Genomic DNA, 22,556 nt, shown 5'->3' with positions numbered 1-22,556 from the left:
GAGATGAAACAAGAATATTTAACCATAGTAAAAGGTTGAACTTTATTCCAACACACAATTGTACAGGGATCAAATTTTCAGCGACCACTGTCGCCTTCATCAGGATAATTATTGACCAATCACTTCACAACGTGATATCGCGAGAATGACGGTTTACAAACACGTGACCTTATTCACATGAGAATTTACTGATACGTGACGTAAGCAATTGATCAAAAGTGCCAAGGGTCGCTGAAAATTTGATCCCTGTACAATTGTGTGTTGGAATAAAGTTCAACCTTTTACTATGATTACTACCAACACAGATGAACTTTCATGATAATCTGAGAATATTTAACTTCAACGTATAATCTATTAATCTGTAAAATATCTGAGTACAAAAAATAAGTTACTGTACAGTATGTCTTTTTTCGCGTGTGAGGCCCTTTTTACTCTCTTTTAAGCAGATCGCCAGCCTTGCTCGCAACAAGGGGCTTTGGAGGGACATTGCAGTCGCCTGCACCGCAGCCGACCGATGATGATATGATCCTCCTTCAGGAGTATTGTGCTCAGACGGTTTTTCGTGTTCGCAGCTAGAACACAGGGTTCCGTTTGTTTATCGGTATGTAATTTTATACGTCGTCTTCAGGCATTTCCGTGATGATGCATGTGTTTTTATTTTACCGTAGCTGCTTTCGTGTTTAATGTAATATTTCAGATGCACCCCTGCATTAATGAGGAAAATTGGAATGGCCTATGGTTTTGAATGGCGGACCGGGCCGATTTCCTTCAAGCAGACGTAGGGTGGGTCAGTAATTAAAACCTTCGTCTTCGTCTGGGGTACCCTCGAAAACCCATAAGGGGTATAACTGAGGGGGGATGAGCATGTGAACCGATGAACTATGCTACGTACAGAACAGAAAATAATTTGCTAATTTTTACTATTAGATATTCTGATGACTAGTATAAGTTATAGGTAACTTTTAACCATCATTATTTTCTGAAAACGAAATCATTTTGCTTTGACACAGAGACGGAGCACTGAATTATTAAACGTGTTGATGAGCATTTGATTGGAAACTGATTGGAAATGAGTGGTTTTAATTTACCTCATAAACACCACAAAGGTGGGGTAACTAAGAAATGAGAGGTAATTTTCTACTTCATTAGAAGCTAATTTTGTCGATGGAAAATTTCATATCGTACCTGGTGGGAGTTGTAGCTGCGTCATCATTGCAGTGTCGTAACCATGGCAACAACGATTGGCGTCTTCTGTACAAGACTGGGCGGGGTCACGTGGTTAGAGTCCTGCAAGACCACGCCCCGTGATGATGAATGTGTTTTTATTTTTACCGTAGCTGCTTTCGTGGTCAATGTAATATCTGTTTATCTTATGTAGCCTGTATTTGCACAAACTCTCGAGGGTTTATGAGCCCAAGGGGGCGGCCGCCACGAGCCCGATCTTATGTATTTGACCAGGGATTTAGCCAATTTTACGATACGTTGTAACCAGTTGTGAAGTGCTCACACTGTTTACATACAGTATGTCTATACTGTTCCCAAGCTGCAAAATAGAAAACTTCACTCAGAATTGTCGCCTATTACTACTTGTTATATATTGCCCTGTTGGGGTCAACTGGACTGCAGCTGGCTCACTCTTAAACACAGTTGCGTAATACAGCGCAATTTAACACAAACTTTACAATCCATTGTTACCATGTGGCAACGTTATTTTGTGGCAGTTCTATGTTGTACTGTTTTATGGTCAACTTGAAGAATAGCGAATTTAATGGCAAAGTTAAATGTGGATCCAACCTAATAAAGTCAAAGTCAAGAAAAACCTTCAGTATAAACGCCAAATACATGCCACTAGCCAAGATTTAAGAATTTCAGTAGTACTACTTTGTAAACTAGTGTTGTAGATACTGTCTTCTGCGGCCTTGACAATAATACAAATGCCATATAGCGGTTTCATAGAGGTATGACGTACCATCTTAAATTATTCATGTCCCACAGGGAATAGACAGCGAGTGAAGCTATTTACCACACAATTAATGTGCTCTTAGCAACAGAGGAGAGAGAAGATCACCTGTCAGTCGCTTTGAGCTACACTCGCGACTGGTCGCTTTGTGTGTCTGCGGACGAAAACACAAAGTAATACGAAGCTTGGATCCGCGAAGATATTTGGATACGTGAATAGATTCATCGCAAAAATATTTCTCGGTCAGAGGAGTGATATCTACAGACGCTACAGAGGACACAGGTTTGGCTTCAGTTTTGTTTATCAGCTTCGTTAAATTGTATCTAAAGCAAATAGTTACCCATCTATGCGGGTACGGAGGCAACAGGTGCGATGTTCGTAAAACTCTGTAAGGGAACGTTACACACAAGTTTTTGAATTTAGACCCATAACCTTGCCAAATTGAACTCAAGACAAATACCACAAGAGTGCTATCAAGAGGATGATATAATCTTACGTTACTATAGTATTTTCGGCAAGTGCTTGTATCTGTAGCATGTAGTTTGCCCCCTATGCGGCCACGGTAGCAACAGGTGCGATCTTCGTAAAAAGGGAACGCTACGTAGACGTTTCTGAATTTTAATACCATAAATTTGCCAAAAAGAACCAAACACAAATGCTGCATGAGTGCTAAAATTATAATATTATAATCCCAGTTTCTGATAGCATTTCGATAAGTGTTGAAAACGGACAAAATCCAGGCTACATTGCTCTACCTACGAGTTTTCTAAGACATTTGTGCTGTTTTTGTTGTAGATTTGAGAAGAAACGGGCGAAGTTTAAACATGAAGCTATTCACTCGTTTCTTTTCACATCTATCACATAGGATGATTATCGAGGAAAAATCCTCCATCATATTATATATGACTCAACTGACAGTCCCGCGCACAAACCGGGTTTTCGATCACCATTCCTCATCCTAGAGACGATACTTGTACTTTATATTGCTACGGGCGTGCTCATGCGTTCTGATAAAGCACTTCTGAGTTCTTTCTTTGCTCGGCTCTGTCAAGAAAGTTGCATTTCCGGGGCCGAGGTTTGTTTGGATTAGGAGTTTGTAAAAAGGCTGCTGTCTAGTCTATCGTGGTTTGGGCGGGGTCTCTTCGGGGCTGCAGGAGCGTCCACAGCCCGACTTATTAACCAGGCACCCGTAGGGGTTTTGCACGATATAAGTCGAATTCCTGCCGTACAAAACTCGTACAGACGCAAAACTCTCATCGGGCGGACGTGTGTTCTTCTTCGAAATGTGTGGAAAGTAATATTACACATCTGTACTGTTGTCAGAGTTGGAGGGCCGGGCCTTACGTTTGTTGTTTGATTACGCGGTTAATGTTTACATGTAACAGGTATGAATGGAAAACACGATATGGACCGTTAAAGACACGATGAACTGGGCTACAAAACAGAGAATAATTTGCTATTTTTTTTACTATTAGATATTCTGATGACCAGTATAAGTTATAGGTAACTTTTAACCAGAAGTATCATTATTTTCTGGAAACGAAATCATGTTGCTTTGACACAGAGACGGAGCACTGAATTATTAAACGTGTTGATGAGCATTTGGTTGGAAACTGATTGGAAATGAGTGGTTTTAATTTGCCTAATGAACACCACAAAGGTACGGTAACAAAGGAATGAGAGGTAATTTTCTACTTCATTAGAAGCCAATTTTGCCGATGGAAAATTTCATATCGTACCTGGTGGGAGTTGTAGCTGCGTCAATGCAGTGTCGTAACCATGGCAACAACGATTGGCGTCTTCTGTACAAGACTGGGCGGGGTCACGTGGTCAGAGTCCTGCAAGACCACGCCCCGTGATGATATATGTGTTTTTATTTTTACCGTAGCTGCTTTCCTGGTCAATATAGTATTTGTTGATCTTATGTAGCCTGTATTTGTACAAACTCTCGAGGGTTTATAAGCCCAAGAGATCTTATGTATTTCATTCGGGATTTAGCCATTTTTACGATACGTTGTTACCAGTTGTGAAGTTCTCACACACTGTTTACATATACCATACTGTTCCCAATCAACAAAATATAAAACTTCACGCAGCATTGTCGCCTATGACTACTTGTTATATATTGCCCTGTTGGGGTCATCTGAACTGCAGCTGGCTCACTCTAAAACGCAGTTGTGTAATGCAGCGCAATTTAACACAAACTTTACAATCCATTGTCACCATGTGTCAATGTTATATTGTGGCAGTTGTATGTCGTACTGTTTTATGGACCACTGGAAGAATAGCGAACCTAATGGCAAAGCAACGTGGATCTACCTAATAAAAGTCAAAATCAATACAAATCATGCAGTATAAACGCCAAATACATCTATACCACACAATACATTTACGTACTAGCCAGGCTTCAAGAATTTCAGTAGTACTACTTTGTAAACAGCGTTGTAGATACTGTGTTATGCGGCCTTGACAATAATACAAATGCCATGTAGCGGCTTCGTAGAGGTATGCACGACGCAGTGTCTTCCATTATTCATGTCCCACAGGGAGTAGACACCGAGTGAAGCTAATTAGCATATAATTATTGTGCTCTTAGCAACAGACGAGCACCTGTCAGTCGCTTTGAGCTATACTCGCGACTGGTCGCTTTGTGTGTCTGCGGACGAAAACACAAAGTAATACGAAGCTTGGATTCGTGAAAATATTTGGATACGTGAATAGATTCATCGCAAAAATATTTCTCCGTCAGAGGAGTGATATCTGCAGACGCTACCTAGGACACAGGTTTGGCTTCAGTTTTGTTTATCAGCTTCGTTAAGTTGTATCTGAAGCAAATAGTTGCCTCCCTATGCGGGTACGGCGGCAACAGGTGCGATCTTCGTAAAAACTCTGTAAGAGACCGTTACACACACGTTTCTGAATTTAGACCCATGCCAAATTGAACTCAAGACAAATGCCACAAAAGAGCTATAAAGAAGACAATATAATCCCACGTTACTATAGTATTTTCGGCAAGTGCTTGTATCTATAGCAGATAGTTTGTCCCCTATGCAGGCACGGTAGCAACAGGTGCGACCTTCGTAAAAAGGGGACTCTACGTATTCTAAATTTTTGACCTATAAATTTGCAAAAAAAAAAACACAAATGCTGCATGAGTGCTAAAATTATAACACTGTAATCCCACTTTCCGGTTGCATTTTCGATAAGTGTTGTAAACGGACACATTTCTCTACCTACGAGCTTTCTAAGAAGATCGGGCCGTTTTTGTTTGTTTTAAGAAACGGGCGCAGTTTGAACATAAAGCTATTCACTCGATTCTTTTCAAAGCTATAACATAGGATGATTATCGCGGAGAAATCCTGCATCATACCATGTATGTGACCCACAGGGACTCAGGTGCACAGTCCCGCACACAAACCGGGGTTTCGGTCACCATTCCTCATCCTGGAGACGATACTTTTACTATTGCCACAGACGTGCTCATGCGTTCTGATAAAGCTACTCTCAGTTCTATCTTTGCTTGGCTCTGTCAAGAACGTTACATTAATTTTCGGGGCCCTTAGTTTCGAGTTGGAGGTTTGTAGAAAGCCTGGTGTCTATTCTATCATGGTTTGGGCGGGTCTCTTCGGGGCTGCAGGAGCGTCCACCGCCCGACTTATTAACCAGGCACCGGTAGGGGTTACGCACGATATGAGTCGAATTCCTGCCGTACAAAAAACTCGTACAGACGCAAAACTCTCATCGGGCGACCGTGTGTCGTTCTTCGAAATGTGTTGAAAGTAATATTGTAATATTACACATGTGTACTGTTGTCAGAGTTGGAGGGCCGGGCCTTACGTTTGTTGTTTTATTACGCGGTTAATGTTTACATGTAACAGGTATGGATTGAAAAAACGATATGCACCATTAAAGACACGATGAACTGTGCTACAAAACAGAGAATAATTTGTTATTTTTTTACTATCAGATATTCTGATGGCCAGCACCACTTTTGGGTTACTTTTAACCAGAAGTATCATTATTTTCTGGGTACGAACTCATGTTGCTTTGACACAGAGACGGAGCACTGAATTATTAAACGTGTTGATGTGCATTTGATTGGAAACTCATTGGAAATGGGTGGTTTTAATTTACCTAATGAACACCACAAAGGTGCGGTAACAAAGGAATGAGAGGTAATTTTCTACTTCATTAGAAGCCAATTTTGTCGATGGAAAATTTCATGTCGTACCTGGTGGGGGTAGTAGCTGCGTCAATGCAGTGTCGTAACCATGGCAACGACGATTGGTGTCTTCTGTACAAGACTGGGCGGGGTCAGGTGGTTAAAGTCCTGTAAGACCACGCCCCGTCCAAACTTTGCGTGCGACTGGGAAAAATGTACACATGTGCACTCACTTGCAATATTGTGATAATCGCTAGATGGCTGATTGAAGCGTTAGTGATTATGACCATCCATATCTATGAAGCAACGACACTAAGTCACAATCATACACAAACAAACACACACACACACACGAATGCACACACACACGCACACACACACACACACACACACGTACACACACAAACACACACACATACACACACATTCACACAAACACTCATGCACACAAACGCACACATACATTCACACAAACACACACGGCAAGTTCTTTGCCGGGCAAGCATTGTTAATTTCCCAACAGAAAACGAAAGGACAATTAAATATAATAATCATATGATATAAACTACGGTAATGAACCAACTGAAATGAACTGAATGAACCTAACAATGTTCCTGGCACCGGAGCAGAGGTAATATGGCGTGACACTGTCACATCTCTGTTGATGTGGAATGATGAATGTATGTTTTGTTCCTTGTTTCTAATGACAAAACGTGTAATTTCACTCCATTGTAGGATATCAACAGCCATGTTGTCTACGTTCGTGGCACTAGTGACTGTCCTGGCGTTTCAGATACATCCCACTCAAGCCGGTAAGAACCTGAAAGTCTCCTTACATTATCGGGAACTGCCTATAGCAATGTTAGTTTTTCTGTCTTAGTCATTTCAGTAATCATATTACTAGATGAGAACCGAACTTGTCTTCGGGATCATATGTCGTGATCTTTAAAGAAAATTACAGGAAAGTTTGACCTCAGTGTCAATAATATTTATTGTGCGATGCTCAGCTCAACGATTTCAGTTGCTGAATATTTTTATTACCTCCATGAAAAATGTAGGTATTGCTTTTGGCGCGCCTGTGTCTGTCTGTGTGTTTGTATATGTGTGTGTGTGTGTCTGTCTGTCTGAGTGTGCATGTGTGTGTGTGTTTGTGTTTCCGCACATTTGTAGTAAGCATAACTTCAGAACCCATTTATGGATTGTGATCATATTTGGTATGCTGGTAGGTCTTACGAAGATGAAGGTCAGGGTCAAATATCGGCCTCCTGGTCGATGACCTTTGTACTGCAGGAGAACTTCCGGTTTTTGTATCTTTTGTCCTGAACATGCTATGGTCTTGAATTTTTAGTGACAGATAGCTTTTCCTGCCAGGAACAAGTTGTGTGGGTTTGGTCCCTAGCAGCTTGTTCTGGAACTGCAGGGGACTTTCTGGCGAAATCTTTAAAAGCCAATAAGTCCAGACAGGAACAACATATTTTCATCATTTTTGGTGTGTAGGTAGCTGAGAATTGTACATAATTAATTGTTATGAAAGAAAGGACACATCTTATGACAATTGTGATCAGTCCTCTAGCACAGAATGGGACAAGTAAAAATAATATTTGTCCAGAACTGTGCCCGGTCAGGCACGGTTCTGGATAGTCCTCCGCGTGTCCCAGAACGTAGATTTGCAAATCTATATCCTGCAGCATGGGACAAGGCATACGCGTGTACCGAAACATTATTTATCTAGAAGTTTATTTGCTCTAGTCTGTCACGGATACGCGTCAGGACTATCCAGACCCGTGCGTGGGCTTGGTGGATAAGCACAGTGTTGTTTCCGATTCCAGGGCTGTGCTTGGGTTAATCTACTAGTACGTTCTTTGGTATACTACGCGATGTGTTGTATCAAGAACCGTCTCAGATGGGCCAAGCCTTAGAAGCCGACAGAACCTTTTTCATTTTGTTGCAGAATGATACAAGAAACGCTGATTTTGACAATACATATAAGTCTAAATCATCTTAGACCAGCGTGAAATGTAAAAATGTACTTTACAGAGCAGGAAATACACCGACCCTTCTTATTTTTGTCCCGACGAAAAACAAATATGGCGGTTTAAAACAGTTAAACGACAACACGAGAGGGCTTCCTCCCTCAAAACACTAAGCTCCGCCCCCAAAGCACGGAATGGGACACGGCCCTTGTGTGTCCAGAACTGTGCCAGGTCAGGCACGGTTCGAGACAGTCCCCGCGTGTCCCAGAACGTAGATTTGCCCCAGGCACAGTTTGGGACACGCGCCGTGTGTCCCAAACCATGCCCAAGCACAGTTTGAGACAATGCACGGTTTGGGACACAACACCCATTCAGGCATAGACAGGCACAGTTCTGGATACAATAGGTCTCTCGGAAATCTGTCCTAACATTAATAAGAATTCACACGTATTTAATTATGTCAATGTTCCACGAACGTTCACTGCACATTTGCCATTTAAACTTTTTGGCGACGCCTTAGGGGCGGAGCCCTTAGTATAGTACTGCGATTGAATTGCCAGGAATTCTAAATATTCCACGCACGCATTCCCTAGGGAATTCATTTTTGGCAACACCTTGCGGGTGAGGTCTTCCCTCTCAGCTGCTTAGCTGTTTTTCAATGACTTTGGAGCTTTTCCGACAGCTTGGACAGGAACATTGTTTGGAATTGAACAAGGTCAGCATTTGAAGTCAGATGTTTCAAAGGAGATGTCGTGATTGTCTGAATATAAACCAATATGTTACCGCGTTTAGTTGTTGTATTTTTCTAGTAGTTTTCCTTCTCTTTATGAAAAGTATGTGTTTGTACATAAGGGCATGTTGATTTGATTATATGGATGACATCCGCGTGCGCATGAATTTTCGGCCGTTTCCAAAATAAAGTTTTCAACCATACTGTAAATCGTGCAAAACAGTTGCTAAATGAGCAAAAATTTACCATAAGTTGCAAGGAAAACATTTAGAAACGATACCAATATCGTAGCTATAGAATGCCAAAATCAAAGGAAAAATGTAAAGAAATGAATTCGAAGAGTAGATTATTCGCCATAACATATTCTGTGCCATTTGTTCAACCTTCATGACCACGTAGATTTCATAGTGAAAGCAACTTTTCTTTTTTGCAAAACTTTTTTTTATTCGCACGCGCGCATCAGTTTTTGGGTTCCCAGAGGATGTCATCCATATAATCAAATCAACAGATGAATTCAAGTTCTTTTCAATGCAACTTTGTGAGGATAAAGGAAAGACGTAGAGACAAGGCTTTCCGCACACTGGGCACGGGAGACTTTTAAGACGAACTGGCTATGACTATATGATACTGGATACGTTAACCCTTTCAGTCTTAACTGAGTTATATTTTCCTTCTTGAACTGACGTCCCTTGTCGTAGAAATTCTGTGTCTTTATGTATTACCGCATAACAGTGGTACATCACTTCAGCACACATATTTGTAACCGGACCAATAACAGGGACTACAATAACAGAGAACTGTATAAGTAATTACAAGGGAACTGTTCGGAGTTTCATCAGGTCTTGCACTATCAGTTAGTTAGTTACAAGTTAGTTAGAGAGTGCAATCGTACCGCAGCTCCCATATACACCAATTGTTCAGCATATTCATGGTTTTTAAAATGTGTACATTCTCCTCGATTCGATTTGAACCGTCATTGGCGAGGTTTTCTAAATACATATAAAATAGGTCATTACAATATATACACTTCTTCTTCTTCTAACGTCAAAGGAGTAATGACTCCGGCAACCACCTAGGTCCTCCTCCCTCGAGCATGTCCAATAATGTCTTCAGACCGTTCATTGTTATGATTCCTATCTTAAGCTGTGTCATAAGTCTTCTGCTATCCCCACGAAGGTACACTCGTCCTCCCTCTCCTCTCTTGATTCCCTTCTCTTCAAGTCTCATCATTGACCAAGTAGTTGGACCGTTGTGCCTTGACAGACAGTTCTTCTGGATTATATCCACAACATCGGGCACAGTCAACTTGATGTCACCAAAGGGTACAGCAATTCCGGCCAGTTTGTCTGCCACCTCGTTGTAATAAATACCCGCATGACCAGGGACATAGACGATGTTAAGAACGCCTTTTATAGCCATCAGAAGTCGAAGCCACTCCTTTTTAATTCTGGCACTCTGGAGTTTTCTCACTAAGCTGTATGAGTCTGTTAAAATGATGGATACACTAAGATACTGTAAAACACAGGCAATGTATCATCGTAGTACAGACGTATGTAAGTCATCCCAGTAATCTCTAACTGGTGTAAGGTTTACTGTGGCTAGCAATGCATTACATAGCCTGCACGTGATGGCTCTGCTACTGATCTGGTTCCCTCCCATGTTGCCTTCTTTCTGTCGACGATGCTACTACTTAATACTCATATGATATCAACATCAACAATATCGAAACAAAATTTTACACAAAGGAGACTGGAGTCAGTTGTCATGATCAGCTCTGTGACCGGGAGGCTTGAGTCAGCTGTGACCATGGCTTCTGGCATATGTGATTGTCCCGGCTATAGCACGCCAACTGCCGGCTAGAGCTTGCGCACTAGCTAAGGCACATGGTACTGCAACTGTATGGAGAGAAAAAAGTCTGTCATTGGTCTGATAAGGTGTGAGGCTGGTTGCTAGTGTCAGGACAAAACAATAGACAGGACTTGACACATTGAAGGTATCTATACATGAAATATACTCCTACCATTATTGTATATGATACCTGACAAAACTCAAGATTAAATGGCTACCCTCTATCCACGGCAAGTTAGTCAACAGTAATATGCCTCACACCGCGCCTCATAAAGATCTCGGCCAAAACATACCGTGGTGCGAACGTCACAGCAAATAGTAGCGGTTTGAAATGAGTCTTCAAAACAAGGTGTACATTTCCTAAACAAGTCATCGAAACGTAGAAAACAATTGAAGACAAGGCTGATATAGAATGTGCGTCAAAAGTACACTTGACATGACAGCTGTTAACAGCATAAGTAGCAGTCCTTCCGCGCTTCATAAATTAACTTAGCTAAAACTGGCCGACGTTACCAAACATCCACACCCTGTAGAATTATCGATAAAAGTACGTATGAACTCACCTTTTTATGTCTGTATCCCTGGTTTAGAGAAGGCAAAGGGGCTACGTATCTCCACGCCCGCCGGCCTGGGCAACTGTAGGGAAACAGCGGTGATTAGCCTCGTGTCATTATCGCAGGAACCGAAAAGGAGGAAGAAACGCTTATAACCTTACTTCTTTACCTGTGAATATGTTAAGAAGTGGCTTCCTTATTTTGGCAAGAAGGTAGCTTCGTTTCCTATTTGAAGATTTCGCTTCTCATTGAGCCTTAGGACTCGGCTACTAAAATCTGAAGTTTGTTTAGTATAAACTATTTTTTGGCCCTGCCCAGCAACAAGCTTGACACCTAATTCGACCAATGGCAGCCCCGCTTCTCCCAGACATCCAGATACCACGTGTTTCAGAATCTCACACGCCACATGCCTTGCATTGGCCGTGAAAATAGTTCTATGTCGCCATGTGGGCCATAAGGAAATTTATGCCGGACACGAAAGCCGATCCTCGCCCGCTAGGTTTACGTTGACCAGTGCACGGGGAATTCCCCGTTTGTAACGAACGGGGTTTCCTTGTTTGTATCGCACGGGCCACGCTCAAACTTTTTCCGGAATTGACCAATCAGAGCATCCATGTGCTCTCTCCTCGCGTCCTTTTCCACAAGCAGGACGGTTTCAGTTTATCGAGGGCATGGGCAATAAGACAAGTTTGGCTTATCTGTCTAGAATGCCCCCACACACATTGCAATGGACATCAAAGACAGATTATTGTGGGAAACACTAAAGTAGTCCAGCGCTACATTTGCTTCAAAATTAAACAAGGTGTACATTTCATATTCAAGTCAAAGAAACGTAGAGATTATTCAGCTGTAGACAAGGCTGATATGTCCAGCGCAAAACATTGACACGTTTCACAATCAAAGCCACACAAAACAACCACTGAACAGGCCGGGTGGTTACAGGGGAGAATGTAAGTCTTCTATAAAGTCTTCTATAAAGTATAAGATGAACGATCCGAAATGTGAAGTCGTCATCAGGACTCCAAACACGGAAGGTTTCTATACATAAAAGGGCCATAAAATACACTCCTACCATAATTGTATATGATACCTGTCAACGCTCCTGTTTAAAAGTGTACCCTAAATAAGAGCACGTATGAACTCACCGTTTTTGGAGTCTGTTATCGCTGGTGGAGAGGAGAGGAGTTGTTCTCAGTGGTCCGGGGTACGGCCACGCGGGTACGGCCTCGTCTGCGGGCTCGTCTCGTCTAACAGTAGAAGCGTTACTAGTTGAATACCTTCAGGGGTCCAGTTGTAAGTATCGTTGATACGGCAAAGGAGTCAAATAAGTCAAATAGTTTGTCAGTTGGTACAACGAAAGTTTAGTACGTCCTCGCGGGGAGCTGGCGACCGACTGACTGAATGTATCGTGCCTCGTGCACGGACCACCCACTGCACCCAGAGGTGGTGAGCCAGACAGATAGGTTTGTTGCTATGGCAACTGTCGCGACGGACTTACTGGGAAATAGTCTCCCTTCCGGTTTACAGCAAAAACCCTATTTTGCAGGGCAAAAGGCCTTTAGCTTCCAAACTCACGGAATGACAGAAAAGCATGTGCCATCCTACATGTCCTACAGTTTTGGAAAAAGGTGATATGTAAATATTAAAAAAAAAAGAGAGAGAATAGCTAGTCTTCTGCACGATTATTTTATGAAAGAATGTTTTATGCAAAGTCATCTTAGTTTGCTTGTGAGATAGGTATAACCATATTTTATTTCATTTACTGTATCATAATGTTGTGTAGCGTGTTCATTTTTTTCTCTACACCTATGCCCTGAACATCTGCTTGGAGACTTCGCACACAGTAAAATCCGACCAATACAATTTCCAAGTAGATACAGGGACCTAATGTTTGTTTTACTAATTTTCAGTAGGTCTGCAAGCATTCACTCGAATATCAAACAATGGAACAGATACAGAGAAAGGGACAACCCCAACTATACCCACGAACATCTGCTTGGAGACTTCGAAAACAGTAAGATCCGACCGACGCAATCTCCAAGCAGATACAGGGACCGAATGTTTCTAGTAATTCTGTGTAAAAAATCATCTGAAGATCAAACAATGGAACAGATACAGAGAAAGGGACAACCCCAACTATACCCTCCCCCCGAACATCTGCTTGGCGACCTCGTAAACAGTAACATAGATCCGACCGACACAATCTCCAAGCAGATACATGGAACAGATTTTCTAGTAATTCTGTGTAAAAAATCATCTGAAGATAAAACAATGGAACAGATACAGAGAAAGGGACAACCCCAACTATACCCTCCCCCCGAACATCTGCTTGGAGACGTCGTAAACAGTAAGATCCGACCGACACAATCTCCAAGCAGATACATGGAACGGATTTTCTAGTGATTCTGTGTAAAAAAATCATCTGAAGATCAAACAATCACGGCACGAAAAACGGTATTTACGGATGCTTAAACTATGCTTAAAGTCAACGTACATTCTTTACTCATCTATACACGTCTTATACGAGTACGTAAAGATCGACGTTACGTGGCCTTTCCGTAGCTGCGGATGGATCCTTATTTTCCGGTTTTCACGTAGCCTTTTAAAGCACTTAAAGATGTCTTAAATGATGATTAAAGTATTTTTAATTGTAAGTAAAGTTGACGTATTTTCATTCTTTAAGCACTTTTAAGGATAATATACGTATGTGTAAAGATGACGGAAAGGTGCGGATAGATCCGTATTTTCCGGTTTTCACGTAGCTTTTAAGCACTTAAAGATGTCTTAAATAATTATTGAAATATGTTTAAAGTGTAAGTAAAGTTAATGTATTTTCATGCTTTAAGCATTTATTACGGCATATATAAGTGTGTGTAAAGATGACGGATAGGTGCGGATGGATCCATATTTTCCGGTTTTCACGAAGCCTTTCAGCTGCTTAAAGTTGCCATAAATACTTTTTAAGATGCTCTTATAACGTATTTAAAGTTCGTGTGTATTTCTAATTGAAACATTTTTACGGCTAATATACGTGTGTGTAAAGGTAGTAATTTGTTGCGTATATGGTGCTTATATTTCGGATTTTCAGTTGACTTTAAGCAGCTTAAACTGCGTCTTACCCATAAAGTGTGCGTGACATTGGCGTATTCTGTTCCGTTTACTTGCCGTTTATTCTGCGTATGTCAAAGGTATTTGTGGCTTTTTGTGTCTACTCCTGTCGTGGTTTGGGTGGGCTATCTTCGGGCCTGTAGACCATTCCTGCCGTCCTGTTCAAGTTAGGCTCCTTGGATATAGTTTAGCGGCACGATATCAATGCAAAACGTACCGAGGAGCCTGGTTTACTCGGGCGGCGAAGAGGTCCTGGATCCCCAAAGAAAGCCGCTCCATACCCGATAGACTGGAAACCAGGCTTGTGACCAAGTCGTATGATTAGTCTTTGTTCTCGATGATGCAGCCGGCCGAGCTCGAGCGATAAGTCACTGTGTCCGTGCAAAGTTCCTTCAAGATTCTGCGCTGTATCCAAGTCTAGAATTCCGAATCCAACGTCGTTAAATACTATTAGGCAAAGGTACAGTTTACTTTGAAAGAAAACTCTTGTCCATTTGGCCACCGCGCGCAGGCTTAGAGAAATAATCTGCTAAGTTTCGCGAATACAGATACCGATATGTGTCCCGGTCTTATTCGCCGATACAAATATACGATCGTGATGTTTTCTCATTCCGATGCCGTGTCGTGTTCAATATCTCCACCCCAATCCGTTTTTTAAACTTGTACAGAACGAGGACCATGTGCCATAACCTGTCCTAGTGGAATTGGTCCAATCTTCCATCCCGTACTTGTCTTCAAACAGGCGCCCTGCAAATGTTAGCCCTGGTGCTTGCGTCTTGCATATCTAGTAGATTTAAAAAAAAAAAAAACACCGTTGTCTGTCATTGAATAATACCCTGTCACGTGACACACCATCTGGCAGATATTGGCTCCCCCATATGGCGATTATCTTGCGTTTGAATCCCTGTGTTTTTTTTCCACAGCTTGGCACTGAAAAAAATTTACATTTTGAAAAATACCATGCCTTGTCAGCGCATCTTACCGATACACACCGCAGATACTGTATTATCATAAGCATGTTAGGGACAGACAATATTTACCCGTTTGAATACAGAGACAAAATAGAATATCGCAAAATTATACAACTTTTGGGAACATATGAGCTGAAGGGAAGAAATCACCTTTATCTAAAATTCTCATGGATAAAGATTAAACACGTCGTATGTTTGTTGAATAAACGTTACATTTTCTTTAGCTTTTGGGAATATATTAGCCAACTGCCCTTAGCCAAATACGCGTAAGGTTAAAGGATTAAACACGTCGTATGTTTGTGGAATAAACGCTACGTTTCATAGAGCTTTTGGGAACATATAAGCTAACTTCACTTAAAATACGCGTAAGGTAAGATTAAACACGTCGTATGTTTGTTGACTAACCGCTACGTTTCATAGAGCTTTTGGGAACATATAAGCTAACTTCACTTAAAATACGTGTAAGGTAAGATTAAACACGTCGTATGTTTTTTGACTAACCGCTACGTTTCATAGAGCTTTTGGGAACATATAAGCTAACTTCACTTAAAATGTGCGTATGGAATAATAAACATGTCGTTTGTTGAATAAACGCTACGTTTCATGGAGTTTTTAGGAAAATATAAGCCAACTTCACTTAAAATGCACGCATGGAAAAACTAAACATGTCGTATGTTTGTTGACTAAACGCTATATTTCATATAGCTTTCGGGAATATATAAGCTAACTTCACTTAAAACACTCGTAAGGTATGATTAAACACGTCGTATGTTTGTTGAATAAACGCTACGTTTCATGGAGTTTTTAGGAAAATATAATCAAACGTCACTTAAAATGCGCGTATGTAGTAATTAAACACAATATTAATGGCGACTCCGGGATATCAAGTAGTACGGACAAAATAAACTTGACAATAGAACTATAGTTATTTCATAGATTTTCCCCTCAACTTAAACATATTAAATTCGTTTTTCTTTCAACCGCTTCGAATTGAGTCACATTAATCCCCATAGGGTGATACTCGGATAATATATAGCCGGCGTAGTTAGTCTGGAAGAGAAACATGCATAAAGTCTCCTTGCCCGTAGCCTCAGTAGCAGGCTTATAGAACTGGTGGTCTTCGGCTGTTTTCTGATTAGCCCAGTTCTAAAAATGGGGGTAATTAATTCAACCAGACCGGCTATTCACCAATTTCACACTTCCCATTATCTGATAATGCCTAGTAACGGTCACGGATATGGCGTAAGACCACCCTCTTCCCCCTTCCTCGATGTAATATTTCCAACAAGTTCTATCGACAAACTGGTCAACTATTGTTTTGAATTATTTCTCTAGTATAAAGCGCATTCCATAATTGCATTTTTGTTGGAATTAGAGAAAATGACGTACCTTCTATCGATATCGATAACGGCTACGAGGTCCTAACGCTCGCCGTTGACTTAACTACCGCTTAGACGCTGTCAGTGAGGAAAGCTGTGATCCAAGCACTGATCTCTCCACGGATGCCGTAATGACAGAGGCTATGGTTAACCTAATCGAAGGCTTTAGCAAAGTTCATCACCAGGACGTCCATCTGACGTCCACTCACCATGTTCTCAAACAGCTCTTCTGTGAATTCCAGAAATTGAGATTCACATGACCTTCCTCTTCTAAAACCACTTTACCTGCTTACCGCAGGTTGGGATCTTCCAGCGAGTTGTCCAACAAATGGTCACCTCAGTCTCCCCAACGGCAAAAGGTACGTGGCGCCATCCGACGAGCAAGTCGACTACGCCACGGCCCAGGCGAGATGTGCCGCCGAGGGAGGAACGGTCGCTCTGCCGCTGGACACGAACGAGCAGGCGTATCTTGTGTTTTTCAAGAACTGTCTAAACCAGTAAGAATCATGTTTCCAATCACTGTTACACCATAAAGTACATGATCAGTTAAGTTAAATATTAAATATGATTGAAAATTTAGCCACAGAGAGTACTTATCATCAACTCTACAGCATCTCTACAGCAGCTGGCTAGTCCACTGGCAGTGGTTTGTGTTTAACTACCATACTCTTTCCCGAATGCTACGTGCTAAGTAGATTAAGCAGATATACCATTTCTAAAGTCTTTTGTATGACTCGGCCGGGGATCAAACTCACGACCTACCGAATGCAAAGCGTCTAAGCACTCTACCCACTTGACCATTGCACTAGTACTATATACTGAGGCACACTCTACTCCTTTCTAAGACTTGGAAATACCTTAGAAAACAACATTCACCGTGAAACATTGTATCAACAGTACAAAAACAGTAAAAACAGTACAAAACGGGTGTAAAAGGAAAATGTCATTTTTCTCTTGTCATCTTACAGAAATGCTCAGTTTTGGCTCGGACTCAGTAGACCAGTCGGAACGTGGGTTGACAGCCAGGGTAGCGCGCTCGGCGGATTCTCTGCCTGGGCACCCGGGGAGCCCGATGAGCGTACAAAACTCTGTTCTCGTCTTGTGTTTGGAGCACAGTCCAACAGTGAACGCAGGAACAAGTGGGCGGACGCACCATGCGGCGAAAGCTTCAGATACATCTGTAAAACAAGTAAGTTTTGTGTAATATCCGTCATTAGCATTGTTTTATTCAACAGTTTTACAACACAAGATATAAAGGTGTTTCAAACACAACAGTTACTGCTTTTTTTTAATCAGTCTTTCGACAAAGTTTTCAAGTACATACGTTACAATAACGTTAACATATCTGTTTAAAGCTAAAACTTTTGATCCAACACAAAAATTCTCTCACCTAGAGCTTTCAACCAGTCACTCTGGTCTTCCTCAGTAGACTGACCCAGTGAAGCTTGTCACGTGGCTTCTTTGAAGTGTGACGTCGTTATGTTGATGACACTCACACGAAGTTGAAGAAAGTACATGCACAGGAGTTTACAGACTTTCTGAACAGTTTAGACCCTGATATTAAGTTTACTACTGAGGAGGAACAGAACAGATCTTTACCTTTTCTTGACACCCTTACAGTCATACAGGAGGATGGGTCACTACAGATACGGATTTACCGGAAACCCACACACACGGATCAATACCTAAACTTTGACTCTAACCATCCACTTGACCACAAACTAGGGGTGATTAGGACTCTATCCCACAGAGCCAACGCCATAGTGTCAGATCCACAGGATTTAGAGACTGAGAAGTCCCACCTGACCCAAGCATTAAAAACTTGTGGCTACCCCCAGTGGGCCATCAACAAAGCGACCTGCCCAAACCTCCTAACACCAAACCCTCAGCAGGAACAAAGTCCAAGGGGTTGGTGGTCCTGCCATACATCAAGGACTTCACAGCACGAAAACACATATTTAAGCCAACTTTACGAACTGCGTTAAGAGGTATTAAAGGCGGCGAAATATTTAAGCAGCCTTTACGACATCGGAAAGGCAACTGAAAGGGAAATATTGCCTTTCCGTAACCTTTCCACATGTGTAAATGTCACGTTAATATAACGTGTTTCTTTCCGTAAGCTTTACATGGACTTAAATGTAATGTAAAGAAAGCATTGCGGTAATGAGTTAACTAGAGGCATCTCAAAGCCATATGATCTTTTTGATTATTATGAGTAAAGTCCTTACCAACCTCGCGCGACTGAACACAAGCATTTCATATGCTTTTTCATATTTGGTTTTACCTGAAATATTAGATATATTCCATGATTTCTCGCTGAATCGCCGCAAAATCTAACATTATTATGCCTAGTCATTTCTATATGTTTATGTCTGGCTTTCCAAAAACATACGGTTCCTTTCCTTGTTCTATAAACAAGCTTTCCGCCGACCGAGAGACATCTCCCCTATACAGTATAGGCGTCGTTTAGCTGCAGGAAATGTTGCGTTTCTTTGTCTTTTCCTACCGTCGCCAAGTTTTCCCTAAATTGAAGCAATCGCCATGTTTTTTTTTTACACATATTTGAGAGCGACCAAATATAACAACACCATGCCTAGTCCATTCTGTATGTTTATGTCTGGCTTTCCAAAAACACAGTATTACGGTTCCTTTCCTCCTTCTATGAACAAGCTTTCCGCCGACCGAGAGACATCTCCCCCTATACAGTATAGGCGTCGTTAAGCTGCAGGAAATGTTGCGTTTCTTTGTCTTTTCCTTAGTACCGTCGTAAAGTTTTCCCTAAATTGTAGCAATCGCCATGTTTTTCACACTTATTTGAGAGCGGAAAATGCAACAACATATTATTAGTCCTTTCTATATGTTTATATTGGCTTTCCAAAAACATAGTCCATTCTATTACGGTTCCTTTCCTCGTTCTATAAACAAGCTTTCCGACGTAAATAGTATAGGCGTCGTTAAGCTACAGGAATACCGTGTCAATTCGTTCGGCGCTGTATGTACTGAGTTCCGAAACATTTCGAACTCATAGAATATGTTTAACTCGAGACAGATAAACCATTTTTCAAACCGAGAAAGACCATGATACTGGGTAACTGTGGACTATTTCAGTTTTCCTTTAGATTAAACGATTCTTTCGTTATCAGCCAGGACCCCATAATTTTTCAGTCAACAACCTACCCGTAGTTTACTACGGTCCGTCTATATGTACGGCGCTGTATGTACTGACTTCCTGTACATTTCGAACTCATAGAATAATTATATGTTTAACTAGAGACAGATAAACCATTTTTCAAACCGAGATACACCATGATACTGGGTAACTGTGGACTATTTTAGTTTTCCTTTAGATTAAACGATTCTTTCGTTATCAGCCAGGACCCCATAATTTCTCAGTCAACAACCCACCAGAAGTTTACTACGATCCGTGTCAATACGTGCGGTGCTGTATGTACTGACTTCCTGTACATTTCGAACTCATAGAATATGTTTAACTCGAGACAGATAAACCATTTTTCAAACCGAGATACACCATGATACAGGGTAACTGTGGACTATTTTAGTTTTCCTTTAGATTAAACGATTCTTTCGTTATCAGCCAGGACCCCATAATTTCTCAGTCAACAACCTACCCGTAGTTGACTACGGTCCGTTTATGTATGTACGGCGCTGTATGTACTGACTTCCTGTACATTTCGAACTCATAGAATATGTTTAACTAGAGACAGATAAACCATTTTTCAAACCAAGATAGACCATAATACTGGGTAACTGTGGACTATTTTAGTTTTAGTTTAACCAGAAACTCATAACTTCTCAGTGAACCTCCCGAACTTTTATATTAATACTACGGTCCGTGTCAATACGTACGGCACTGCATTTACTGAGTTTCTGAACATTTAGAACACAACTCATGGAATATGTTTAACTCGAGACAGATAAAACATTTTTAAACCTAGATAGACCATGATACTGTGTAACTGTAGACTACTTTACTGACGTTCATCTTTAGTTATTCTTTAGATTTAACCCCCTTAGATTGAGCGATTCTTTCGTTGAGGTTAAAAAAGGGCTAGTTACTTCAATCGGTCTTTCAAGGTACATGTATTCATTGTCCGAGGCTAGGCTGGGCGAGTAATCCTTGCGAACTTCTAAGTAACAGAGAAATCTGCCTAAAAGTCTGCAATAACCTGTAATGGGACGACATAATATTCAGGAATTCGCTATTTCAAAATCTTGTTTGGGAGATGTATGGAGCGGATGAAATTATTGTTTTAGTACAGTACAGTTCAGTACAGTACAGGTATTTGTTAAAACTGGCCGGGTTTCCAGCGTTTGTGTCCGAGGCTGGGCAAGAAATCCTTGCGAACTTCTAAGTAACAGAGAATCCGCCCTAAAAGTCTGCAATAACCTGCAATAGAACGATATAATACTGAGGAATTCGCTATTTTAAAATCTTGTTTGGGAGATGTATGGAGCGGATGAAATTATTGTTTTAGTACAGTACAGGCATTTGCTAAAACTGGCCGGGTTTCCAGAATTTGTGTCCGCGAGGCTAGGCTAGGCAAGAAATCCTTGCGAACTTCTAAATAACAGAGAATTTAGCCTAAAAGTCTGCAATAACCTGCAATAGAACGATATAATACTGAGGAATTCGCTATTTCAAAATCTTGTTTGGGAGATGTATGGAGCGGATGAGATTATTGTTTTAGTACAGAACCGGTATTTGCTAAAACTAGCCGGGTTTGCAGAATTTGTGTCCGAAGCTAGGCTAGGCAACGTTATCAGCCAGGAACCGATAATTTCTGAGTCAACAACCTACCAGAAATTTACTACGGTCCGTGCCAGTACGTACGGCGCTGTATGTACTATAGACTATTTCTATTTGTTTATATACGTCGCTCTCCCAAAACTTGCAGTTTCTTTCATTGCTTCTTTTATACAAGCTTTCCGCCAACTTTCCCCCTTTCCTTGTATGCTTTGTTATAAAGCCACTTTTATTTTTTTTTCCGCCGCAAAGTTTTCTTTCTTATAAATGCCGAATATTCTTTGCAGCAAGAGTTCAACAGTTAAAAAATCATGGATGCACAGGCATTACTAGTATTTCTAGTTTCTTTAGCCTATTTGTTGTGTTCAGGCAACGAGGTTCCTTTTTGTTTTCCAAATGTGAATTTATTCATTCAACCCGTGAACAAGCCCGAACGCCATTCATATGACAAGACCGTTTGGGGAATCTCCGCCCTTTCTGCCTGGAGGAGGTCATGTGACAGGCCTTTACCCAATGATAAACAAGAGTGGGTTTTTCAAATCTGCTGAATATACCAGTAGTCATTTTGCTGTGCGTCTACTCTATGAAGGCTTGGACTCGTTTGAACCCGCAAGTTGTGTCCAAGACATTGCTTTTATCACCAGAAGTGGCCACGACGGGACTAAGACAAATCTATACCATTCTGTACAAGTCTGTGGGATGGCGTAGATTGGAGATACTAGTATTGAACATGTCACGGCGCAGAAGGGGAAGATCACGGCCGTATTGCATCGTGCTAACCGGGAGCAGCACAGAAGTTGAGCAAGAGCGCGACCTGACCATCACGGGAACAAGTCAGCGGATTATTACTCTTGCGGTGACCACATCACATGGAATAGCGGGAAAATGGACACAGGAATTGGAATAGTGGCTGTGTACTCGGATACAACAAAGGAAAACCTGCCCTGGTAGCCAGTCTGGATCGGGCCTTCAGCCAGTCCCCGTCGGCGGAACATGGCAGTATGCCCGCCAATCTACATGGGCGCTACGGGGGAGTTAAGAACTCCGAGTGGAGTTTGCCGCTCGGGCAGCAGCTCCCCCGACGGCCTAGCCTGGATGAAAGGCAC

The 22,556-nt window shown here is 41.5% G+C and overlaps 1 protein-coding gene across 1 annotated transcript in view; it reads left to right on the top strand.

The window, feature by feature from the left end:
* Positions 1-4,626: 4,626 nt before the first annotated feature.
* LOC109468117 overlaps positions 4,627-22,556 on the top strand; it is a 75,154-nt gene continuing 57,224 nt past the window's right edge. The window contains exons 1-4 of the mRNA XM_019766362.1: positions 4,627-4,744; positions 6,858-6,934; positions 16,984-17,182; positions 17,654-17,874. Coding sequence (XP_019621921.1) covers positions 6,871-6,934; positions 16,984-17,182; positions 17,654-17,874 — 484 coding nt within the window. The 5' untranslated portion in view covers positions 4,627-4,744; positions 6,858-6,870. The remainder of the gene's footprint in view (positions 4,745-6,857; positions 6,935-16,983; positions 17,183-17,653; positions 17,875-22,556) is intronic.

This window comes from Branchiostoma belcheri, unplaced genomic scaffold, assembly GCF_001625305.1.
Source record: "Branchiostoma belcheri isolate BF01 breed outbred unplaced genomic scaffold, Haploidv18h27 scaffold192, whole genome shotgun sequence".
Classification (NCBI taxonomy): Eukaryota; Metazoa; Chordata; class Leptocardii; order Amphioxiformes; family Branchiostomatidae; genus Branchiostoma; species Branchiostoma belcheri.
Note: the sequence above shows the minus strand (reverse complement) of the source record. Positions and strands in the feature narration are given on the sequence as shown.